The sequence below is a fragment of the Dendropsophus ebraccatus genome, chromosome 6 (assembly GCF_027789765.1).
Source record: "Dendropsophus ebraccatus isolate aDenEbr1 chromosome 6, aDenEbr1.pat, whole genome shotgun sequence".
NCBI lineage: Eukaryota > Metazoa > Chordata > Amphibia > Anura > Hylidae > Dendropsophus > Dendropsophus ebraccatus.
Window position 1 is genome coordinate 15,179,929 of NC_091459.1, and position 21,766 is coordinate 15,201,694.

Below are 21,766 nucleotides of genomic sequence, written 5' to 3' on the forward strand. Positions count from 1 at the left end.
AAAAATCTCACATCTTCCAGTACTTATCAACTGCTGTAGGTCCTGCGGGAAGTGGCGTATTTTTTTCCAGTCCAGGTTTTGCTACTGCTCTGCACAGTTCCTGACATGGACAGAGGTGGCAGCAGAGAGCACTGTGTCAGACTGGAAAGAATACACCACTTCCTGCTGGACATACAGCAGCTGATAAGTACTTGAAGGCTTGAGATTTTTTTTTTTTAATAGAAGTAAATTACAAATCTCTGGCACTTTATGGCACCAGTTGAAGAAAGGGGGAGAACTACTTTTAATTTTGATTCAGCCAATAGTAAGGCTGCGTTCACACCTGCATTTTCATTGCATTTAGTTGCAGTAATTAATTATTTGATTGCAGCAATCATGTCATTGCCGTCCAGCCGTCCTTCATTGTCTTACTGCAATGAACCTCTGGCGTGTGCGGACATACCCTAAGCAATTAGATTGCATCAAAGTAAATCACAGTGAGCTGTAATAAGGGAAACTGCTGACAGGTTCCCCTTTAATTTCTATGGTTTGAATGATGAGAATAAGTCTTTCTTCATCAGACGTCAAATTGATACCTGTAAATTGTTGTCCTATTGGATTGCATTGCTGGTGTGATCATGTGATCTCAGACTAGTTGTTACAGTGGGTACAGGATGATAGATGGAGAAGCTGATGAGGGTTGTTGTTGGTTTACAGAACAGCTTTCATCTAAGTGAGCCTTAACATGGCCCAGATTTACCATTTTTATGGTGCGTTTACACGAAACGATAATTGGCCCGATCGTACGATTAACGATGTCGGAGTAACGATTTTTTTTTTCATAACGATCAGCGATTAGACGGTACGATATATCGTCCGGAAAATCGTTTTGCGATCGCTTAAGCCTATCTTGCACATTGGTTAAATCGGCGAACGACTGTTCACAAGGAACGATCTGCGAATTTTTTGCGAACGACGATTTGATAACATGTTGAAAGATCAAAATGAACGATTTCTCGTTCGTTGTTTGATCGTTCACTGCGTTTACACGTACGATTATCGTTCGAATTTGATCGTTATCGCGCAAATTCGCACGATAATCGTTATGTGTAAACGCACCATAAGACACCCAGATGAAGGGTTACGCCTTAGGGGAGAAGGGCATGGCTCTAGATGTGACACTGTGCCTAGTAAATGTGCCAAATTAAAGGAGAAGTCTGGCCATCAGCCGGGTCGTGACGTGTCAGCGCCAGAGATCCTGGAGCCCAACGGGGGTCCTGGAGCGGCGATCCGGGGCTGAAGAAGCACAGGGAGAGGTAAGTCAGGACCCTTTGTTATTTTCCCCCATGTCCCTGCAATTTAAAAAAAAGAGTGTAGGCCGGACTTCTCCTTTAGGCTATGTTCACACGGCGTGTGAGACCAGCCATTCCGTTACCCCGGCTGAGTCACGGAACGGCCAGTCTCAGCCCGGATCATCTTTCGGCCAGTCTCAGCCCGGTGATCTTTCCGGCCGCAGAGCTCTGATGTGGGCGCATCAGTGCGCACACGCATCAGAGCTTTCCATAGCACACAGTAAAGCGAGCAGCCGGAGCCGCTCGCTTCACTGTGTGAACTGACAGGTCTTTCTGCGGCCGGAATTTACTGAATACTGGCCACAGAAAACTGACATGTCAGTTTTTTCTGGCGCCGCATGGGATCCCGGCCGGAACGATGTGTGTACGCTCCGGCCGGGATCCCATTGCAAATAAAGCAATGTTTCACCCTCAAAACTACGGCCGTAGTTCTGCGGCGAGTGTGAACATAGCCTTAGGGTGCAAAACGATGGTGCCGTTAAAACCAATAGTTGGGCTCCATTTAGATCAGTCTATATGTGATATATAGATTTAATAAACAGCCTGAGCCCCCATGATAAATCTGGCGCATTGATAGACTGTCTCGTCTTTGTGATGAATCTCTCCCCCAATGTGGAGCAGCACATACTGGTCCCCTAATGTGGAGCAGCACATACTAGTCCTCCAATGTGGAGCAGCACATATTGGTGCCCAAATGTGGAGCAGCACATACTGGTGTCACAATGTGGAGCAGCACATATTGGTGTCACAATGTGGAGCAGCACATACTGGTGCCCCAATGTGGAGCAGCACATATTGGTCCCCCAATGTAGAGCAGCACATAATGGTGTCCCAATGTGGAGCGGCACATATCTGTCCCCCAATGTGGAGCGGCACATATCAGTCCCCCAATGTGGAGCAGCACATACTGGTGTCCCAATGTAGAGCAGCACATATCGGTCCCCCTATGTGGAGCGGCACATATCGGTCCCCCAATGTGGAGCAGCACATATCGGTCCCTCAATGTGGAGCAGCACATACTGGTGCCCAAATGTGGAGCAGCACATACCAGTCCCCCAATGTGGAGCAGCACATACTGGTGGTGGCCCAATGTGGAGCAGCACATAATGGTGGCCCAATGTGGAGCAGCACATAATGGTGGTGGCCCAATGTGGAGCAGCACATATCGGGCCCCCAATGTGGAGCAGCACATACTGGTGCCCCAATGTGGAGCAGCACATACCAGTCCCCCAATGTGGAGCAGCACATACTGGTGCCCCAATGTGGAGCAGCACATACCAGTCCCCCAATGTGGAGCAGCACATACTGGTGCCCCAACGTGGAGCAGCACATACTGGTGCCCCAATGTGGAGCAGCACATACTGGTGCCCCAATGTGGAGCAGCACATACCGGTCCCCCAATGTGGAGCAGCACATAATGGTGCCCCAATGTGGAGCAGCACATACTGGTGCCCCAATGTGGAGCAGCACATACTGGTGCCCCAATGTGGAGCAGCACATACTGGTGCCCCAATGTGGAGCAGCACATACTGGTGCCCCAATGTGGAGCAGCACATACTGGTGCCCCAATGTGGAGCAGCACATACTGGTGCCCCAATGTGGAGCAACACATACTGGTGCCCCAATGTGGAGCAGCACATATCGGGCCCCCAATGTGGAGCAGCACATATCGGGCCCCCAATGTGGAGCAGCACATATCGGCCCCCCAATGTGGAGCAGCACATATCGGTCCCCCAATGTGGAGCGGCACATATCAGTCCCCCAATGTGGAGCGGCACATACCAGTCCCCCAATGTGGAGCAGCACATATCGGGCCCCCAATGTGGATCAGCACATATCGGGCCCCCAATGTGGATCAGCACATATCGGGCCCCCAATGTGAAGCAGCACATACTGGTGCCCCAATGTGGAGCAGCACATACTGGTGCCCCAATGTGGAGCAGCACATACTGGTGCCCCAATGTGGAGCAGCACATACTGGTGCCCCAATGTGGAGCAGCACATACTGGTGCCCCAATGTGGAGCAGCACATACTGGTGCCCCAATGTGGAGCAGCACATACTGGTGCCCCAATGTGGAGCAGCACATACTGGTGCCCCAATGTGGAGCAGCACATACTGGTGCCCCAATGTGGAGCAGCACATACTGGTGCCCCAATGTGGAGCAGCACATACTGGTGCCCCAATGTGGAGCAGCACATACTGGTGCCCCAATGTGGAGCAGCACATACTGGTGCCCCAATGTGGAGCAGCACATACTGGTGCCCCAATGTGGAGCAGCACATACTGGTGCCCCAATGTGGAGCAGCACATACTGGTGCCCCAATGTGGAGCAGCACATACTGGTGCCCCAATGTGGAGCAGCACATACTGGTGCCCCAATGTGGAGCAGCACATACTGGTGCCCCAATGTGGAGCAGCACATACTGGTGCCCCAATGTGGAGCAGCACATACTGGTGCCCCAATGTGGAGCAGCACATACTGGTGCCCCAATGTGGAGCAGCACATACTGGTGCCCCAATGTGGAGCAGCACATACTGGTGCCCCAATGTGGAGCAGCACATACTAGTGCACCAATACTAGGGGGCTTGTTGTGACTATAAGCTCTTCGCCCCCTATTAGTTGCAGTGTGATATTGTGATCTTGTGGGGCGCTATCACTAGCCCAGTCCACGTCTATTGTAGCCACCACCTTCCCTCATGAGACCAGGATTTCCCATTGCTATGTATCACATGAATACTTCATTCTGTCTGGGGGAATGTGCAGGCCTGATCTCTCTGTAACTACACGCCGATGACATCACTACAGAAGGCCCGGGAATGGCGGCCTGAAGCCCTCCAGGATTGTATAGAGAGCGGCCGATGATAGATCGCCTCTAATGCTGCCCGCACTTTTCCTATTTCCTGCTCTTCGCTCTTTATTTCTTCCTTTACCTCTTGCCTGAAATGACCAGTGTGACCACCAGAGGTCGCTGTCTGCAGCCGGTACTCCGCACTGATTGACATTCTCCAATATATTACTATGGCAACTAAGAGAAGGACCAATAGGCGTAAGGGGCGGGGCGTCCGTGCATCACAGCCCGCCCAACTCAATTCATCTTTTTTTTCTTTTTTACTAGATCCCGCCCACCGCGCTCCGTTCCCCCACGTGTGCCGCGTCTAGCTGGGTGAAGCCTGCGCTGGTAGCAGACGAGCAATAGGAGAGGTGACTGCTGACAGGGCAGGTGGGCGGGGCCTGAGCCGTGATTGACGCGCCCCCTCCCCCAGACTGAGCTGTGGCTGCAGTGCGGGATTCGCCAGTGTGAGGTCGGGAGTTACCCGAGTACACCCGCGGGGGGGCCCACGAGACTGTAAACACCCGCGGGGGTCCAGAGTGGCACGAGTGTACCCCGGGGAAGCTATAGTGTCCGGAGGAGGAGGCACGGAAGAGCGGCGGCGGGAGACCGGGAGGAGACCGGGCTGTGCTGGATATACGGAGCGGGGGACGTGTGTGCCGGTGACCCAGACATGCTGGGGGGGCTGCTGCTGCTGCTGGCGGGGGTCTCCGGACTGGAAGGTGAGATGGAGGGGCCGGGAACACGACGTGCTCTGCCTGCTAATCCGGGAGACGGCTGCCCGGGGCTCCATACCGGCTGTGCCACCTGTGGGAGCGGGGAATGCTGGGGCTGAGCCCCCCGTGTACTGCTGGAGGGGTCCCCACCTGTAACTGCAGGGGATGAGCCCCCCGTGTACTGCTGGAGGGGTCCCCACCTGAGGGAGCAGGGGCTGAGACCCCCATATACTGCTGGAGGGGTCCCCACCTGAGGGAGCAGGGGCTGAGCCCCCCATATACTGCTGGAGGGGTCCCCACCTGAGGGAGCAGGGGCTGAGACCCCCATATACTGCTGGAGGGGTCCCCACCTGAGGGAGCAGGGGCTGAGCCCCCCCATATACTGCTGGAGGGGTCCCCACCTGTGGGATCTGGTGCTGAGCCCCCCCATATACTGCTGGAGGGGTCCCCACCTGCGGGGGCTGGGGCTGATAGAGGGGGTCTTCACCTGTTGGTACAGGGATTGATGGATCCAGTGCTGAGCCCCCTCTTGTACTGGTGGATCTAGTGCTGAGCCCCCTGTGTACTGGTGGATCTAGTGCTGAGCCCCCTCTTGTACTGATGAATCTAGTGCTGAGCCCCCCGTGTACTGATGGATCTAGTGCTGAGCCCCCTCTTGTACTGGTGGATCTAGTGCTGAGCGCCCTCTTGTACTGGTGGATCTAGTGCTGAGCGCCCTCTTGTACTGGTGGATCTAGTGCTGAGCGCCCTCTTGTACTGGTGGATCTAGTGCTGAGCGCCCTCTTGTACTGGTGGATCCATTGCTGAGCCCCCCGTGTACTGATGGATCTAGTGCTGAGCCCCCTATTGTACTGGTGGATCTAGTGCTGAGCCCCCTCTTGTACTGATGGATCTAGTGCTGAGCCCCCCGTGTACTGATGGATCTAGTGCTGAGCCCCCCGTGTACTGATGGATCTAGTGCTGAGCCCCCCGTGTACTGATGGATCTAGTGCTGAGCCCCCCGTGTACTGATGGATCTAGTGCTGAGCCCCCCGTGTACTGATGGATCAAGTGCTGAGCCCCCCGTGTACTGATGGATCTAGTGCTGAGCCCCCCGTGTACTGATGGATCTAGTGCTGAGCCCCCCGTGTACTGATGGATCTAGTGCTGAGCCCCCCCTTGTACTGATGGATCTAGTGCTGAGCCCCCTCTTGTACTGATGGATCTAGTGCTGAGCCCCCCGTGTACTGATGGATCTAGTGTTGAGCCCCCCGTGTACTGATGGATCTAGTGCTGAGCCCCCCCTTGTACTGATGGATCTAGTGCTGAGCCCCCCTCTTGTACTGATGGATCTAGTGCTGAGCCCCCCTCTTGTACTGATGGATCTAGTGCTGAGCCCCCCTCTTGTACTGATGGATCTAGTGCTGAGCCCCCCTCTTGTACTGATGGATCTAGTGCTGAGCCCCCCTCTTGTACTGCTGAGAGGGTCCTCACCTGTGTGTGCTCCCCACACCTCTGCACACCATTTCTCTTTGTTCATGTTGAACCAGATCAGAATCTTCCCATATTCCAGCTGTGATAATGGCTGCTGGGGTGAAGCCCGGGAGCTGCAGCTTCTCTCTAGCCTGCCATTCCTTACCCCCTCCTCTCACAGGGGCTCTTCAACTGTTCAACTGAACCACAACTCTCTTCCTGCCTTTGGCCGGCCAGACATGATGGGAGTTTGCTTTCCCCAGGTTGGGGGGGGACATTGCTTTACGTTATATCTCAGGGGTAGGGAACCGTGACTCTCCAGCTTTAGCTTTAGCTGTCCAGGCATGATGGGAGTTGTAGTTTTGCACCAGCTGCAGAGCCAAGGTTCCCTTCCCCTGTTTTATGTGATAATTTTTGTCTGCGGTCTGTGACTTTGCTGGACCGGGCACTGGGGGCTTCTAAGGAGGAGATAGAAGACTTTCTTTGGCTTCTTCTCTCTTCAGGTCTATGAATTCCGGACAGTAGCCCCTTGGTGGTGTGTGTGCCCGCTGGGGCATGAAAGCTTTAGCCATCAATGTTGATCAATGTGATCGCCTTCTAGTTGGGGGTCACCCATGGCCTGGAAGCTGCTGAAGTCCTCCCATAGACTTGATTGATCAGTGTTTTTCTAAGGAGTCCTCCATTGCTCTTCTGCCTCTTCCATCTTCCTCCTCTTATCTATCTGTAATACCTGATGATGATAAGAACAAGGTGCGGTTAAAGTTAACAGTGGGTGACCATTTCCACTTGAGACACCTCTAAGAAGTGTAAACGTTGGATGAAAGACAATGCTGCCGCCATTTGGAGGGGCTCATTTGCATAAGTTGATTATTTTAATGGCGTAAATGAAGAAATAATGGAGCGTCGTTTCCTTTTTTAGAGGGTCTTTTGTGTGACTTGTTACACAATGGGATGTTTGTATGGGTGTTAATAATTTCTGCTGCTGCTGTGTGTACTGTCACCTTCTTCCTATTCTTCCACCCTTCCTCCAGTTCCTGGGAATTGTCTATACCAGGGGTAGGGAAACCTTGGCTCTCCAGCTGTTGGGAAACTACTACTCCCATCATGCCTGGACAGCCGAAGGCTGTCCAGGCATGATGGAAGTAGTAGTTTTGCAACAGCTGGAGAGCCAAGGTTCCCTACCCCTGGTCTACACTGATTGTTGTCCATGTGAAATACCCCATCATGTGACCTTCCTGTTTTTGGGCTTGTCCCGTTAGGGTGCATGCACACTACTGAATTCGCGCATAAAGGCCGCTGCAGATTCCATGCTTGTGGGCACGTGCCACAGACTCCATTCTAGGCACAGACGGATTCCGCCGTCCGTCGAAAGAATTCTTTCGGCGGACAGCAGAATCGACCCGGCCATAAAATGGTGTTTACGGCACGCGCGGCGAGATGCATGCTGCTGTGAGCAGGGGCCAGCGACGGAATCCCCGGCGGCCTTTACGTGCGTTTTCCGTAGTGTGCATGCACCCTAAGGCTGGGCTCACACTGCGTTTTTGCAATCCGTTTTTCTTTGCAAAAAAAGATACATTTGTGTGCGTCCGTATTGATGCGTTTTTTTTTCCATTGCCTTTTATTATTAAAAAAAAAAGATGGATCGAAAGGGATCCGTTTTTTGTTTATTTTTTTTAACGGACACAAAAATGAGGTCGACTACTTTTTTGTGTACGTAAAAAAAAAAAAACAGATCCGTTCTTTATATAATGGAAAAATGGATCAAAACGGATGCACATAAAAAAAAAATTATATAAAAAATGGATTGCAAAAACGCAGTGTGAACCCAGCCTTACGGAACAAGCCCAAAAACAGGAAGGTCAGGTCACATGACAGGGCATTTCACCTGGACAAAAATCAGCGTACACCAGGGGCAGGGAACCCTGGCTCTCCAGCTGTTGCAAAACTACAACTCCCATCATGCCTGGACAGCCAAAGCGAAGCTTTGGCTGTCCAGGCATGATGGGAGTTGTAGTTTTGCAACAGCTGGAGAGCCAGGGTTCCCTGCCCCTGTACTAGACACAAGTATTGTGCTCTTCAGATTTCTATTGTTTGTTGCAGATCTCTGTGCTGTGTACAAAATCTACTTAGAAGAAGTAAATACAATGTAACAAACTAGAGACAAAGCAACAAACCAGTCCTGTGCCCGATCAGTGGGGATGTAGAGCTATATACATGTTACTTCCTTCGTTTAGCAGAAACCACTATGGACTAGGATCAGCCCACCAAAATGGCCGCTCTGAATGTGTTTTGGCAACAGGTACAGAACAATACAATTCATGAACATTCAATAAATTCCGAGGAAAGACAAAGAAGAAATAGATTCATTTGTTCTCTGTAATTACTGTAATCCTCCTGACAGCGTAACATAGTGTCCAAGTAATCTTCTTATGTACCACACCTCCTGTCCGGCTCCATCTTAGGGATCATTCACACTTATCAGGGGGGAGAAAGTTTTAAAAAAAAAAGGTAATTGTTATGTAGGCAGCAAATAATACTAAGAATTCTTGTTTATTTTATGCTTTTAAAGGGGTAGTTCACCAAAAAAAAGTTTTTCTTTCAAATCAACTGGTGCCAGAAAGAGACAAAGATCTGTAATTCACTTTTATTAAAAAAATCTCCAGTCTTTCAGTACTTATCAACTGCTGTATGTCCTGCAGGAAGTGGTATATTCTCTCCAGTCTGGAGAGCAGGAGAGGTTTTCTATGGAGATTTGCTACCGCTCTGGACAGTTCCTGACATGGACAGAGGTGGCAGCAGAGAGCACTGTGTCAGACTGAAAAGAATACACCACTTCCTGCAGGACATACAGCAGCTGATAAGTACTGGAAGACTTGAGATTTTTTTAATAGAAGTAAATTACAAATCTCCTGCACTTTCTGGCACCAGTTGATTTGAAAGAAAACATTTTTGGTGAACTACCCCTTGAAGCCTTTGTTTGTTTGACACATACACACTTATGTCTCTCTCTCTCTCTGTAATAGCCCTGTTCACACACACAGGATTTCATTAGAAATCATTACAAATTCCATTTCTAAATCTGTCAAACCTGTATAACTTGCGCATTTAGTGAAAGTGAGTGCTGCATTTTATGCCTCATTCATATGCATTGGAATTGTTAGCTTTTTTTTTTATAATCCACATTGTGACAAAAGAAAAAAACTCACCAGCAAATAGAATGAGCATATTCATGTGTCTTGAGCATTCCGCACAGATAAGCTGTGGATTAGCCCCAATCATTGTGGGCTAATTCTTGTGTGGATCCGCCAGCACAACAACTACACGTCCGTGGCAGAAATCTTGAGCGTTGCCCTCAGGTTCTTCCTCTAAATACATGTCAGATTTGCAACAGATCCAGCATATGTGAACATACTTTAATGTAAGGGTCCATTAAAAATAAAAAAAAGGTAGAGTACTCACTTGCCCCTATTCCCCACCATTCTCACAGTCCTCCCTGCCAGAAGTGCCCGCTCATCCAGTCACAGATCTTAGAGGTAACGTGCTTGAGCCAACATTTTCTGCAGGGAATACAGAGACATGCTGCTGTGGTGTGGGATCAGGGCAGATGAGTAGACTTATACAAGTTGGAGTTTGTGTGTAAAGTTAGAACCACTAGCTGCCACAGCAAAGAGTTTATACCTCAGGATGATGAAAGGTTTGCAGTTGTGGTTTCAATTTACCTTTATTAAAAAATATCCAGTCTTCCAGTACTCATCAGCTGCTGTATGTCCTGCAGGAAGTGGTGTATTCTTTCTAGTCTGGAGAGCAGAGGAAATACTGCTACTGGCCTGGACAGTTTCTGACATGGACAGTGGTGGCAGCAGAGAGAAATGTTTCAGACTGGAGAGAAAACACCACTTACATACAGCAGCTGATAAGTATGGGAAGTAAACTACAAATCTATACTATATCTAAACTTAAATATTTTTTTTTTTGGTGAACATCAAGTGTCTAGAAATGAGGGGACTGTGGAGTTGTAAATCTATGGTATCTGGTGCAGAATAAGGTCTCCTAACCTGCACGTCACATCCACCACTTTATTACATGTAATGATGTTTGCGTAAAAGGAAATGTCCGACGTGCCAAATGTTCTGCCATGTGCGCCACGGTGATAAATGTGCAGCTTGTGCCATTTGGCAGTCTCCTGTATTCTAGCTCCCCTGTCACCCCTTTCCTGCAGTGTATGAACCCTGCATAAACCCTGCCGCCCTGCATACGGTGTCTGTGCTGCTACAGTACAATACGTCACCTCATAAGGGCGAGAAGTGATAATCTGGTATAAGTCAGTGTGCCCATATATACTCTCCTGCTCCGGCCCGGCTTGTTATGTCTGCTCCTCTGGATCTGTTTGTGGACAAGTGGGAAGGGTAGAGACACAGGTGGGTCGTAAGTTTTTACACCCCCGCAGATTCCTGTGTGTTCACATATCTCCGGCCAGTTTGTTACTTATGTGAGAGATACTATGGGGGACATCTACTATGGAGTCTAAAACAACAGAGTATTCGTCTGCTCTTTACCCAGCAAAATAGGACTAATTTAACAAACTTTTCATGAATTTTTTTGAAAATTTTCACAAAATATTTGCAAAAAATTGCACAAACTGGTACTGACCAGATGTCGGCACTCACCATTTTGTGCAACACTTAGGGGGACATCTACTATTGAGTCTAAAACATGCAATTTTTCGACAGAGTATTCGTCTGCTCTTTACCCAGAAAAATCGGACTAATTTAACAAACTTTTCATGAATTCGTGAAGATTTTCACAAAATATTCGCAAAATAATTGCACAAACGAATTCACCTGGAAATGACCAGACGTAGGCATTCACCACTTTGTTCAACTGTCGCAAATGATAAATTGAGAGCAAATCCCGTATTGGGCTGGGTTCACTCTACGTTTTGTTTTTTGTTTTTTAGCAAAAAACTGATAGAAAAACAGACGCATTTTTGTGGATGTTTTTTTCGTTGACTTCCATTATAAACATAAAGATGGATCAAAACGCATCCGTTTTTTTTAACATACACAAAAACGTGGTTGACCACATTTTTGTGTACACTAAAAAACAGGGGACGTAGTGTGAACCCAGCCTTATGCGAAGTTTTGGGTGAATACTCAAAACAGGTAGATTTAAAAAAAATTGCAAAATTAATAGAACTTAGACCAAAAATTGGCGAAAAATCTATTTATTCACCAAAAAAATAGACGCAAAGCCCTTAAGTGTCCCCCTGGTTCCTTCTCCCACAGATGCGGAGCGCAGTTTGTTGTGTTGTTGGTTATGTTTCCGCGCTCCATGCGCCTTGGGATGTTTTTCCATTCCTGTGGTTGTTGGTTTGCAGTTTCTGATGGAGGAGTGTATGGAAGCTTGTTTGATGTTCGGACGAGACGTTGCGCTTTTTTTTTTTTTTTTTTTTTTTTTTTTTATTCCTGTGTTTTAATGTGAAAGAGGCGGAATATTCGAAGCTTTATTGTAATGTTCTCTTTTAATAAAGTCATTCCATTTGCTGAGGTTTTTCGTATTGTTTGATGTATGGTTATTGTTTGATTGTGTGAGCCGACATACATATTCATGTGGATCGGCCTCCCTTTTCTGTTAACCCTTTGCAGATAAAGCGTAAAAACAACGCAACAAACAGACACGAGATTCCAGATCTAATGTGCTATGAGCAGGGGTAGGGGAACCTTGGCTCTCCAGCTGTTACAAAACTACAACTCCCATCATGCCTGACAGCCAAAGCGAAGCTTTGGCTGTCCAGGCATGATGGGAGTTGTAGTTTTGTAACAGCTGGAGAGCCAAGGTTCCCTATCCATGATCGTAAGACTAGATCATAGACTATGAGTAACTTTTTGGCATTGACGCGTCAGAAACCTGCGATGATGTCGTCGACTTTCTCCCATCCCCGGTATGGATTTTTCATGGAGTCTTCATTAACCCCTCCACTTCCTGTGCGCACAGGATCAATGTCAATGATACCTCTTGAAACCAGAAACCCATTGTGCGTGTCTAGACTTACAGATGGTCCTGTGTGTTTGCTTTCGGGGCAGCTTTGTACAGCCTGACTTTCCTATGTTTTTACTGCATGGGGACCATGAAGTTTTGTGTGCTGATCACACCCTTCTTCTTCTCTTCTGGTTCGGGCAGTTTTTGAGGTTTACCTCATTGGAATTTGTGAATAATCTGTTTTCTCAAATATAGAGTTAAACCACTTTAGTCCTTGAAGGAATGCCGGGTCAAATATGTGTTGTGTTTACTTACTTTTGTGTGTTTTTCTTGCTCTTTTTTTTTTTTTTGCTTTTATGTGACTTGTTTCATGATTATTCACCGGCGGTCTCCTGACCTAGTCATATGTGTGAGTGCATGCTTGTGGAAAGAGCTGGGGGACAGACACAATAGTTCTCTCCCTTCTGCCTCGCCAGCATTTGTTTTCACTTTATCTCGCTCGTTCTCATTGCTAGTCTACGCTCTTGCGCATTTGTATGGAATGTTAATTTACATATGAAATATTATGTTTAGTCAATTAGAATTTGTGGATTTACATTTACAATGTGGTAGGATATTATTTGTCCTTAGCATGCTGCTGTTCTTCTTTGTCTTAGTGTTTTTTTGGTCCATGCTGCTTGCTGTTGTAGGCTATGTTCACACTATGTAAAAGGAACGGCCGTATTTCATATCAACGGCTGTTCTTTTTACCTAGTGGGAACATATTTGTTCCCATTCAGTATTTTGCAACCAAAACCAGGAGTGGATTGGAAACAGAGAAAGGATCTGTTCACACACTGTTGAAATTGAGTGGATGGTCATCATTTAATGGCAAATATTTGCTGTTATTTTAAAAGAACGGCCGTTATTTACCACTAAAGAAGCAGTTCACAAAAAATATTATTGGCCCCCCCCGGTAGGCGCTGGCACGTATACTCAACACAGCTGATTGGTGTTCCGCGGCACTGTTCAAATCCGGCGCACGTTCGCCTTTGCCTCAGCTGTGACTCCTTCTCTGTCCTGTGATTGTACGGCCGAAATCACTCGCATCCATGCGTTCTGTATGGAAGCGCGTAACTTCCGGCTTTCAATTACAAGACAGAGAAGAGGAGTCACTGCAGAAGCTGAAGTGAGCGCGCACCGGATATGAATGGCGCCGCGGGACATCGATCAGTTGCGGTGAGTGTACGTGCCAGCGCCTACCGGGGGGTCCACCAACATTTTTGGTGAACTGCTTCATTAAATGGCGGCCATCAACTAAATTTCAACAGTGTGTGAACAGAGCCTTTCTGTGTGTTCAATCCACTCCTGGTTTTGGTTGCGAAATACTGCGCAAAACGTAGCCTAAGGGTAGCTTCACATGTAACGGATTCGCAGCGGATTTCCAGCTGCATGTTCGCAGCGAAAACAGCTGCACGTATGTAAGTGACAGCCCCCCCCCCCCCCCCTTAACCTGTGGTGGCTGGGGGAATTCTTTACCGGTCCATGCTCCGGCGGCTTCTGTGGCTCCCCATATCCTGACGCCCCACTCAGCCAATCAGTGCGCTGTCCTGCCGCACCCACTGATTGACTGAGCGGGCTGGAGTGTGGACCGGTAAAGTAGTCACTGGGCCGCCGCGGGTTAAGAGGGATGGGGTTTTCATACAGCAGAATAAAAATTCAGCTTTGGGTATGAAATCCTATTCAAACTGACAGTATCGGGAATCGCAGTGGATTTTGCTGCAAACTTGCAATTCTGTTCCCAGTGAAGCCACCCTTGGAGCATATGGCATGTTGCACAGATCAATAATGACAGCTGTTCTGTGTATTGCATATGGCAGACATGGAGTACCTATAGTCTGTAGTACCCTGTCATGGGCTTGAGCCTAAAGACCGTATTACACGGAGCGGTTATCGTTTAAAAATTCACTATAACGACTGAAAATGATCGATTATCCAACGACGAAGGAAAAATTGTTAATCATTGTCTTTCAACGCATTGAAAAATGATCGCCGCAAAAAGATCGTTCGCAAATCTGTTTATTTAATAAGCCGTTTGCAAATAAAACATGATGTGTGGGTCGTCCTGAAGAACGACCGTAAATATGATCGTATATAATAGCAATCGGTGAATGTAATAGCATTAGAATCGTTTGCTACTAAATCGCTAGTTATCACTAGCTATCGATCGTTATAGCGAATTTTTAGGTGATTATCAGTATTTGTAATAGGGCCTTTAGGGTCCTGGTAGACAGAGATTAACGTTTAACGATAAACGCTTGCTAATGAGATTGTTTATCGTTAATCTGAAATCGTTCACCGTATTACACAGCGATAGTTGTTAGTTCGTTCATTACCACGATCGTTTACTCCATGGAAGGAAAGAACGATGTGGAATTAAAATGAATGATTAGCGAACGATTAACGATTATTTTGTACAGTCTGTTGATCGTTGCCTGACTAGAGATGAGTGAATCTACAGTAGGAACAAAGTCAGACACTTTGTTCCTATCTGTATTCTACTCATCAGGCTGCGGCTTTGAAGTCTGCTCCGCTCCGTGCTGCTCCTCCCCAGGTGCAACTGGGAGAAGTTTCCCAGGACTGGATCCATCTTTTCCCAGCACCCGGGGAGGAGCGGCACGGAGTGGAGCAGACTTCAAAGCCGCAGTCTGATGAGCAGAATACAGATAGGAACAAAGCGATTCACTGTAGATTCTCTCATCTCTAGTTGCCAGCATTTACCCAATTAGAAGAACGCTAGAACGATAATCTGTCTAATGCTACGTTTACGCGGCACAATTATCGTTCAAATTTTCGCAATAACGATCGCATTTGAGCGATAATCGTTCTGTGTACACACAGCGAACGATCAAGTGATGAGCGAGAAATCATTCATTTTGATCTTTCAAAAGTCTTCAAGTTGTCGTTTGGTGTTCGCTAAAAATTTGCAGATCGCTTCGTGTAAACAGTCTTTCAAAGATTCACCCTATGTGAAAGATGGGCTTAAGGGATCTTAAAAAGATCGCAATAACGATTTTTCTTAAGAATTTTCGAACAATTTATTTGTCTAAATCGTTCAAAATCGTTAAATGATCGATTGGGCAAATTATCGCTCCGTGTAAACACAGCATAATAGGGCTCTTTAGTATGGCCGCTTGCTCTCCGTATGTTCTAGTTACCTGATATTACATCAGAATTGTCTCTTACAAGTGTTCTATACAAAGCTGCCTGAGCAAAATAAAACAAGAACCTGGTTTCTTACATATCATATGCCCTTCCCATAATGTCAGAAAACCTGTCTTGCTAGAGACCTTCCCGACCAGACACAACTGGCAGCACTTCTGAGTGTCTAATTTGTCATCATGGTATTGTGTTATCGAGAGATGAGGAGACACAATGTTAACCCGCGAGTGAGCAGGGTGAGTGACCAGTGTGCGGGATGTGACAGTGAAAGGACAAAGGATCAGGATTAGTAAAGCTGACGACTCTATATTCTCCGAGCCCTGAATAGTAGTTGTGTAAAGTGTTTTCTGGCACTGACACATCTAGTGTATTGCTCACACTCTATGGAAGTATTTCTCACCCTTGGACGGGATCCATGTAAACAAACAATGAAGCGCCTGTGGTGTCCCAAGGATGGCGTTGATTCATAGTGTATCATCAGGTTCTATTGCTTAATCCGGCCATACACTTTCCATAGCTGTTGCTGAAATGCTCACTCAGCCGTGCGCGCTTAGCTTGGTGGAGCGTGCGTGTGTCGTCAGCAGGAAGGGAGTAAGCCGCTGCCTGTCTCTGGTGTTGTCCCATCTCTCCTGAGAACAAAAGGATCATGTGTTAAAATTCAACCTATTTAATCCTTCTTTCCGGGGAGAGCCCAGACACTGCGATACAGAGCATGGTTGGCCAGCACTGAGAAATCGGTGGGTTAGGCTCACCCAGGTCAGTAGGATTAACATGATTGTCCCTTTTACAGGGGTTATCCAGCGCTACAAAAACATGGCCACTTTCTTCCAGAGACAGCCCCACTCTTGTCTCCAGCTTGGGCAGGGTTTTGCTGCTCAGTTCCATTGAAGTGAATGGAGCTTAATTGCAAACCGCACCTCACCTGGAGGCAAGTAGTGCTGTCTCTGAAAGAAAGTGACCATGTTTTTGTAGCACTGGATAATCCCTTTAAAGTGACTGTACCACCAGGTCCAGGCTGAAGCACTGGAGGCGGCTGACCCACCCCCAGTGGGAAGAAACCCCAGCCCCTCCATGACGTCACTCCATTAGAATCAATGGAATCCTATCATAGAGGGGCGGGGGTTTCCTCCCGCTAAGGGTGGGTCGGCCTCCTCCAGTGCTTCAGCCTGGGCCTGGTGGTACAGTCACTTTAAGGCTATGTTAACACAACATACATTATACGAAAAGAATGGCCGTTGTTTTCAATTAAAACAGCAGCCGTTCTTTTCACAGTGAAATAAGTTGCATATAAGTCAGTGAAAACAACAGCCATTGTCCACACCATGTATTGGAAAACGGCCGTTGTTTGCTATAATTGACATGGCCATTATTTCTGGCCGTTGGGCATTGATTTCAATGCAATTTTTAATGCAACAACGACGCTACAACGGACACTGTTTTTGAGTGCCAAACTACGACTGTTGTCCGTACGTTACGTGAGGCTGGGTTCATATGGGCGTAATGCTGCATTTTTTGCATCCATATTAGTCCCAGACAGAGCACGTCCCCATTGACCTGATCTGGCATCTTTAAAGTTTTTTTTTTTTTTTCTCTTTTTGTTCTTGGTTTCTAGAAACATAGATGATTTTCGGCAGAAAAAGCCCCCTGGTCCATCTAGTCTGCCCTTTTAGTATTTCCCTTCTTATTATCTTATGTTCGATATATACCAGGCAGGTTTATAAGCAGATTTAACTACCATGTCTGCTGAAAGTCTGTTCTAGGCATCTACTACTCGGTTCTGCTAAAAAAACTTATATATAGATATAAATATATAGATATATAGATATATATATATATATATATATATATATATATATATAGATAGATTTATTTAACATAGGATAAAGTGAAACTGGCTCAGTTGCCCCTAGCAACCAATCAGATTCCACCTTTCATTTTCCAAAGAGTCTGTGAGGAATGAAAGGTGGAATCTGATTGGTTGCTAGGGGCAACTGGGCCTGTTTCACTTTACACCGTGTTTGATAAATCTCCCCCAATGTGTGTTAGCGTGGTGTTCATTTCGTACAGTCACATGACCATGGCATATGTCTTGATATTGTTTTTGCCAGTCATAGACTACAAGATGACATCGATCTTCTGTCCGTCATTCGGTGTCCTGGCCCTTTGCCCAGAATAATGTAACAACAATATGATACAAGCAGTATCAAAGTTCTTTTTGGCACAATTCCTAGAGTGTTACCATGGAAACTCCAACCAAGATTTATAATGACCATCGTAATAGAACTGCAAAAAAAAATTTTTTTTGGGGGGGGGGGGATTGCTACTGGCTGAATACATAATAGGTGAAGTTGCACCCACTTAACACTTTACAGGGAGTTTATGGTTGGACGGATTGCTTGTAAAAAAGGGGATTTAATTTACTTGGCATTATTCGGGAACGGTTATTGTAAAAAATTTGGTAGGGAACCTTGGCTCTCCAGCTGTTGCAAAACTACAATTCCCATCATGCCTGGACAGCCAAAGCGAAGCTTTGGCTGTCCAGGCATGATGGGAATTGTAGTTTTGCAACAGCTGGAGAGCCAAGGTTCCCTACCCCTGTTGTAGAATTTTGCCCCATATCGTCAGCCATTCAGCTTGTTGCAGAGATTAGTAAGGGCCCTATTACACGGGACGATTATCGTGCGGATAATCGTTAAATTTAAACCATAATCGCCCTGTGTAATCACAGGCAACGATCGATGATTTAGATCTGACTCTAAAATCGCTCAGTGTAATTCCAAAATCGTTCCATCATTTGCCGAGATCAGATGAAGTAAACGATCGCAGTAACCTTTGTTATAACGATCTTATCTAACGACCATCGTTCTGTGTAATGTGGTGAACGATTTCAGGTTAACGATAAACAATCTCATTTGCGATCATTCATCGCGAATTGTTAAAAAAAAACAAAAACAAAAAAACGATTAGTCTAATAGGACCCTCTGCGACTTGGGGTCCTATTAGATTAACCGATTTTTATCGGTTAATCATAAAGGATCGTAAACTAGATTGTCGCTCAACATATTAAGGTCCGTTTAAACGCAGCGATCATTCGCCCAATTGATCGTTTATCGATTTTTGAAGCAATGATTAGATTTTTATTACGATCAGCAATCAGAAGAAATAAATCGTTTGAAAAAACGATCGTTTTAAGGTCGCATAAGCTCATTTCACACACAGGGTGAATCGGTGAAAGACTGTTTAGACGAAGCGATCTGCGAATTTTTAGTGAACGACCAATGACGATTTGAGAACATGTTGAAAGACCAAGATGAACGATTTCTCGCTCGTTGCTTGATTGCTCGCTGTGTTTACACGTGCCGATTAGGCTGGGTTCACACTACGTTTTTGCAATTATTTTTTTTTGTAAAAAACGGATGAAAAAGTGCTGGGGAAAAAAAAACTGATGCAATTGTGTGCACCCATTTAGATTTTTTTTTTCCATTGACTTCCATTATAAAAAAAAAGAACGGATCAAAACGGATCCGTTTTTTTTAACGGTCACAAAAATTAGGTTGACCATGTTTTTGTGTGTACACTAAAAACTGATCCATTTCTTTTTATAATAAAAGTCAATGAAAAAACGGATGCACACAGCTGCATCCGTTCTTTTCATCAGTTTTTCATAGTTTTTTTTTTTTTTTTTTAAACGGATTGCAAAAACCTAGTGTGTACACCGCCTCATCGTTCAAATGCAATCGTTATCGCGAAAATTCGAAAGATAATCGCAGAATGATAATCGTTGGTTACGACCGTTGCAACGATCGTGGCTACAATCGTGTACTCCATCTGATCCCAGCAAAAGAAGAAACAATGTGCAATTACACTGAACAATTAGTGAACGAATCCGGAATTACAGTGAACGATTAACGATGGTTTTAGGGTCAGATCTAAATCAACGATCAACGACACATGAGCGATTTTTTTTCTATAGTTGAATTTAAATTCTTGTTTAAATGCAAACAATATAGCGATTTTTCTGCCCGATAATCGTCCCGTGTAATAGGGCGTCACAGGGTGTAATACACATCACGGGGTTGCACTTAAACATTCATTGCGACAAACGATAAAAAAAAATAGCCTTGGTCATTGCTGAAACATGAATCTGTCCCCAAGTCTCAATATTAAATATCATTAGACGTTACCCCCTGGAGCCATTTTAGCGTGGCAAAGGGCAGCCAAAAAGAAGTTTTTCTAATCTGGGGCTGGAAAAGCTTGTACATGTGCGCTTACACCTCCCCCTCAACAGGGGCCTTTTTCTAAGCCGAGCTGTCCTGTAGGGAGGGGGGTCTCCCCAGGGACTGTCTGATGGAGGGGGTTGTGTTAGGATTAGCTTTCCCTGTTTTACACAGCAATCTGCACCAAATCCAGGCCTTTCTTTTTATTCTTTTTTTTTTTTTCCCCCTTTTAATGAGAAAAATGTGTCCAACTTGAAACATCGCCAGAGTTAGAAATTACACTGAAACCTTATGTTGTAAAAAGAAAAAAAAAAATTCTCAGGGAAGAGTGTTGTGTGTTTGGATTTTGTATATAACTCCTATACGGTGCCCACCATGGGATTGGTGTCTGCAGGATATCCCCGGAGGGCTTTTGTTCTTTTCTTTTTAATGGCATACCTGTGCGCGTACCAGAATTACAGCGAAAGTATGACAAGCAGTTCTGGCATCTTGGGAATAATTATTTCAAATTACCTGAAGGTTAGCGAGTAACCTCAGGACGATCGTGGAGGAGCCAGGGAGATATGTGAAGAGGCTTTAATCTTTGTTGTTTTTCAGGATTTAAATTTTTTTTTTTAGTTTTTAGTGGGTCGCTGTTGTAATGTTTCCAATTTAGAGATGAGCAAACCTGCCGAGAGTTCACACCAACCCAACCCTTGTCTCTACTGAACTGACGTCATCTGTCCTTGTGATACCTTGTAAGGGCCCTATTCCACCGGACGATTATCGTTAGCATAATCGTTAACGATTAACGATCTCAAACGACCGCTATTGCGAAAGACCTGAAAACGTTCACTCATTTCCATGGAACGATAATCGTTACTTATGATCGTAATTGCGATCGTTTCTTCTTCCGTATTTATTCGCTATTGCGTTCGTATCTATTGCGAACGACCGAACGATGTCTTATTCAATGCGAACGATTTGCGAACGTTTTGCGAACGAGCAACGATAAAAATAGGTCCAGGTCTTATAAAGCGATCAACGATTTCTCGTTCGGTCGTTAATCGTTACTGCATTTCAACCGAACGATTATCGTTTAGATTCGAACGATTTAACGATAATCTGAACGATAATCGTCCGGTGGAATAGGGCCCTAAGGGCCCTATTCCACGGGACGATTATCGTTTGGATAATCGTTAACGATTAACGATCTCAAACGACCGCTATTGCGAAAGACCTGAAAACGTTCACTCATTTCCATGGAACGATAATCGTTACTTATGATCGTAATTGCGATCGTTTCTCTTCGCTATTTATTCGCTATTGCGTTCGTATCTATTGAGAACGACCGAACGATGTCTTATTCAATGCGAACGATTTGCGAACGAGCAACGATAAAAATAGGTCCAGGTCTTATTAAACGATCAACGATTTCTCGTTCGGTCGTTAATCGTTAACTGCATTTCAACCGAACGATTATCGTTCAGATTTGAACGATTTAACGATAATCTGAACGATAATCGTCCCGTGGAATAGGGCCCTAAGGGTCTGTTCACACTGAGCAATTTGAATTGGAAAATTTTCTGCTTGAAATTCCTTGCCTATTCAGCTCTGGCAGAATAGGAGCGGAATTTGAGCAGAATTCAAGGCCCATTGACTTCTCTAGGATTCCTCTAGTTGAATCCGCCCAAATGGTGCGTTCACACTACGAAATCCCGGCGGATTCCATCGCTCGCCCCCATCTCTGTCCGTACCTTAGACTCCATTTCGCCGTCTGCCCAAAGGATTGACATGTCAATGCTTTGGGCAGACGACGGAATCCGCCCGACCATAGAATGGACTCTATAGCACGGGTGGAGATGGGGGCAAGCGACGTTATCCGCCCGGATTCTGTAGTGTATAGGCACCCATAGAATGGACTGGTCCATTCTTCGAGCAGAATACGACAAAATTTCCAGACAAAAAATTTCCTCTTGTACACAAATGCGAGGAAAGCCAATTAAAAGCTATGGGAAAGTAGACTGGTGATGGTATATTGGCGGAATTTCGAGCAGA

The 21,766-nt window shown here is 46.0% G+C and overlaps 1 protein-coding gene across 2 annotated transcripts in view; it reads left to right on the forward strand.

The window, feature by feature from the left end:
* Positions 1-4,597: 4,597 nt before the first annotated feature.
* Positions 4,598-21,766, forward strand: part of EPHB3 (EPH receptor B3) — a 45,296-nt gene continuing 28,127 nt past the window's right edge. For both annotated transcript variants that reach the window (XM_069974535.1, XM_069974536.1), the window contains exon 1: positions 4,598-4,886. In XM_069974535.1, the coding sequence (XP_069830636.1) occupies positions 4,838-4,886 (49 nt within the window). In that variant the 5' untranslated portion in view covers positions 4,598-4,837. The remainder of the gene's footprint in view (positions 4,887-21,766) is intronic.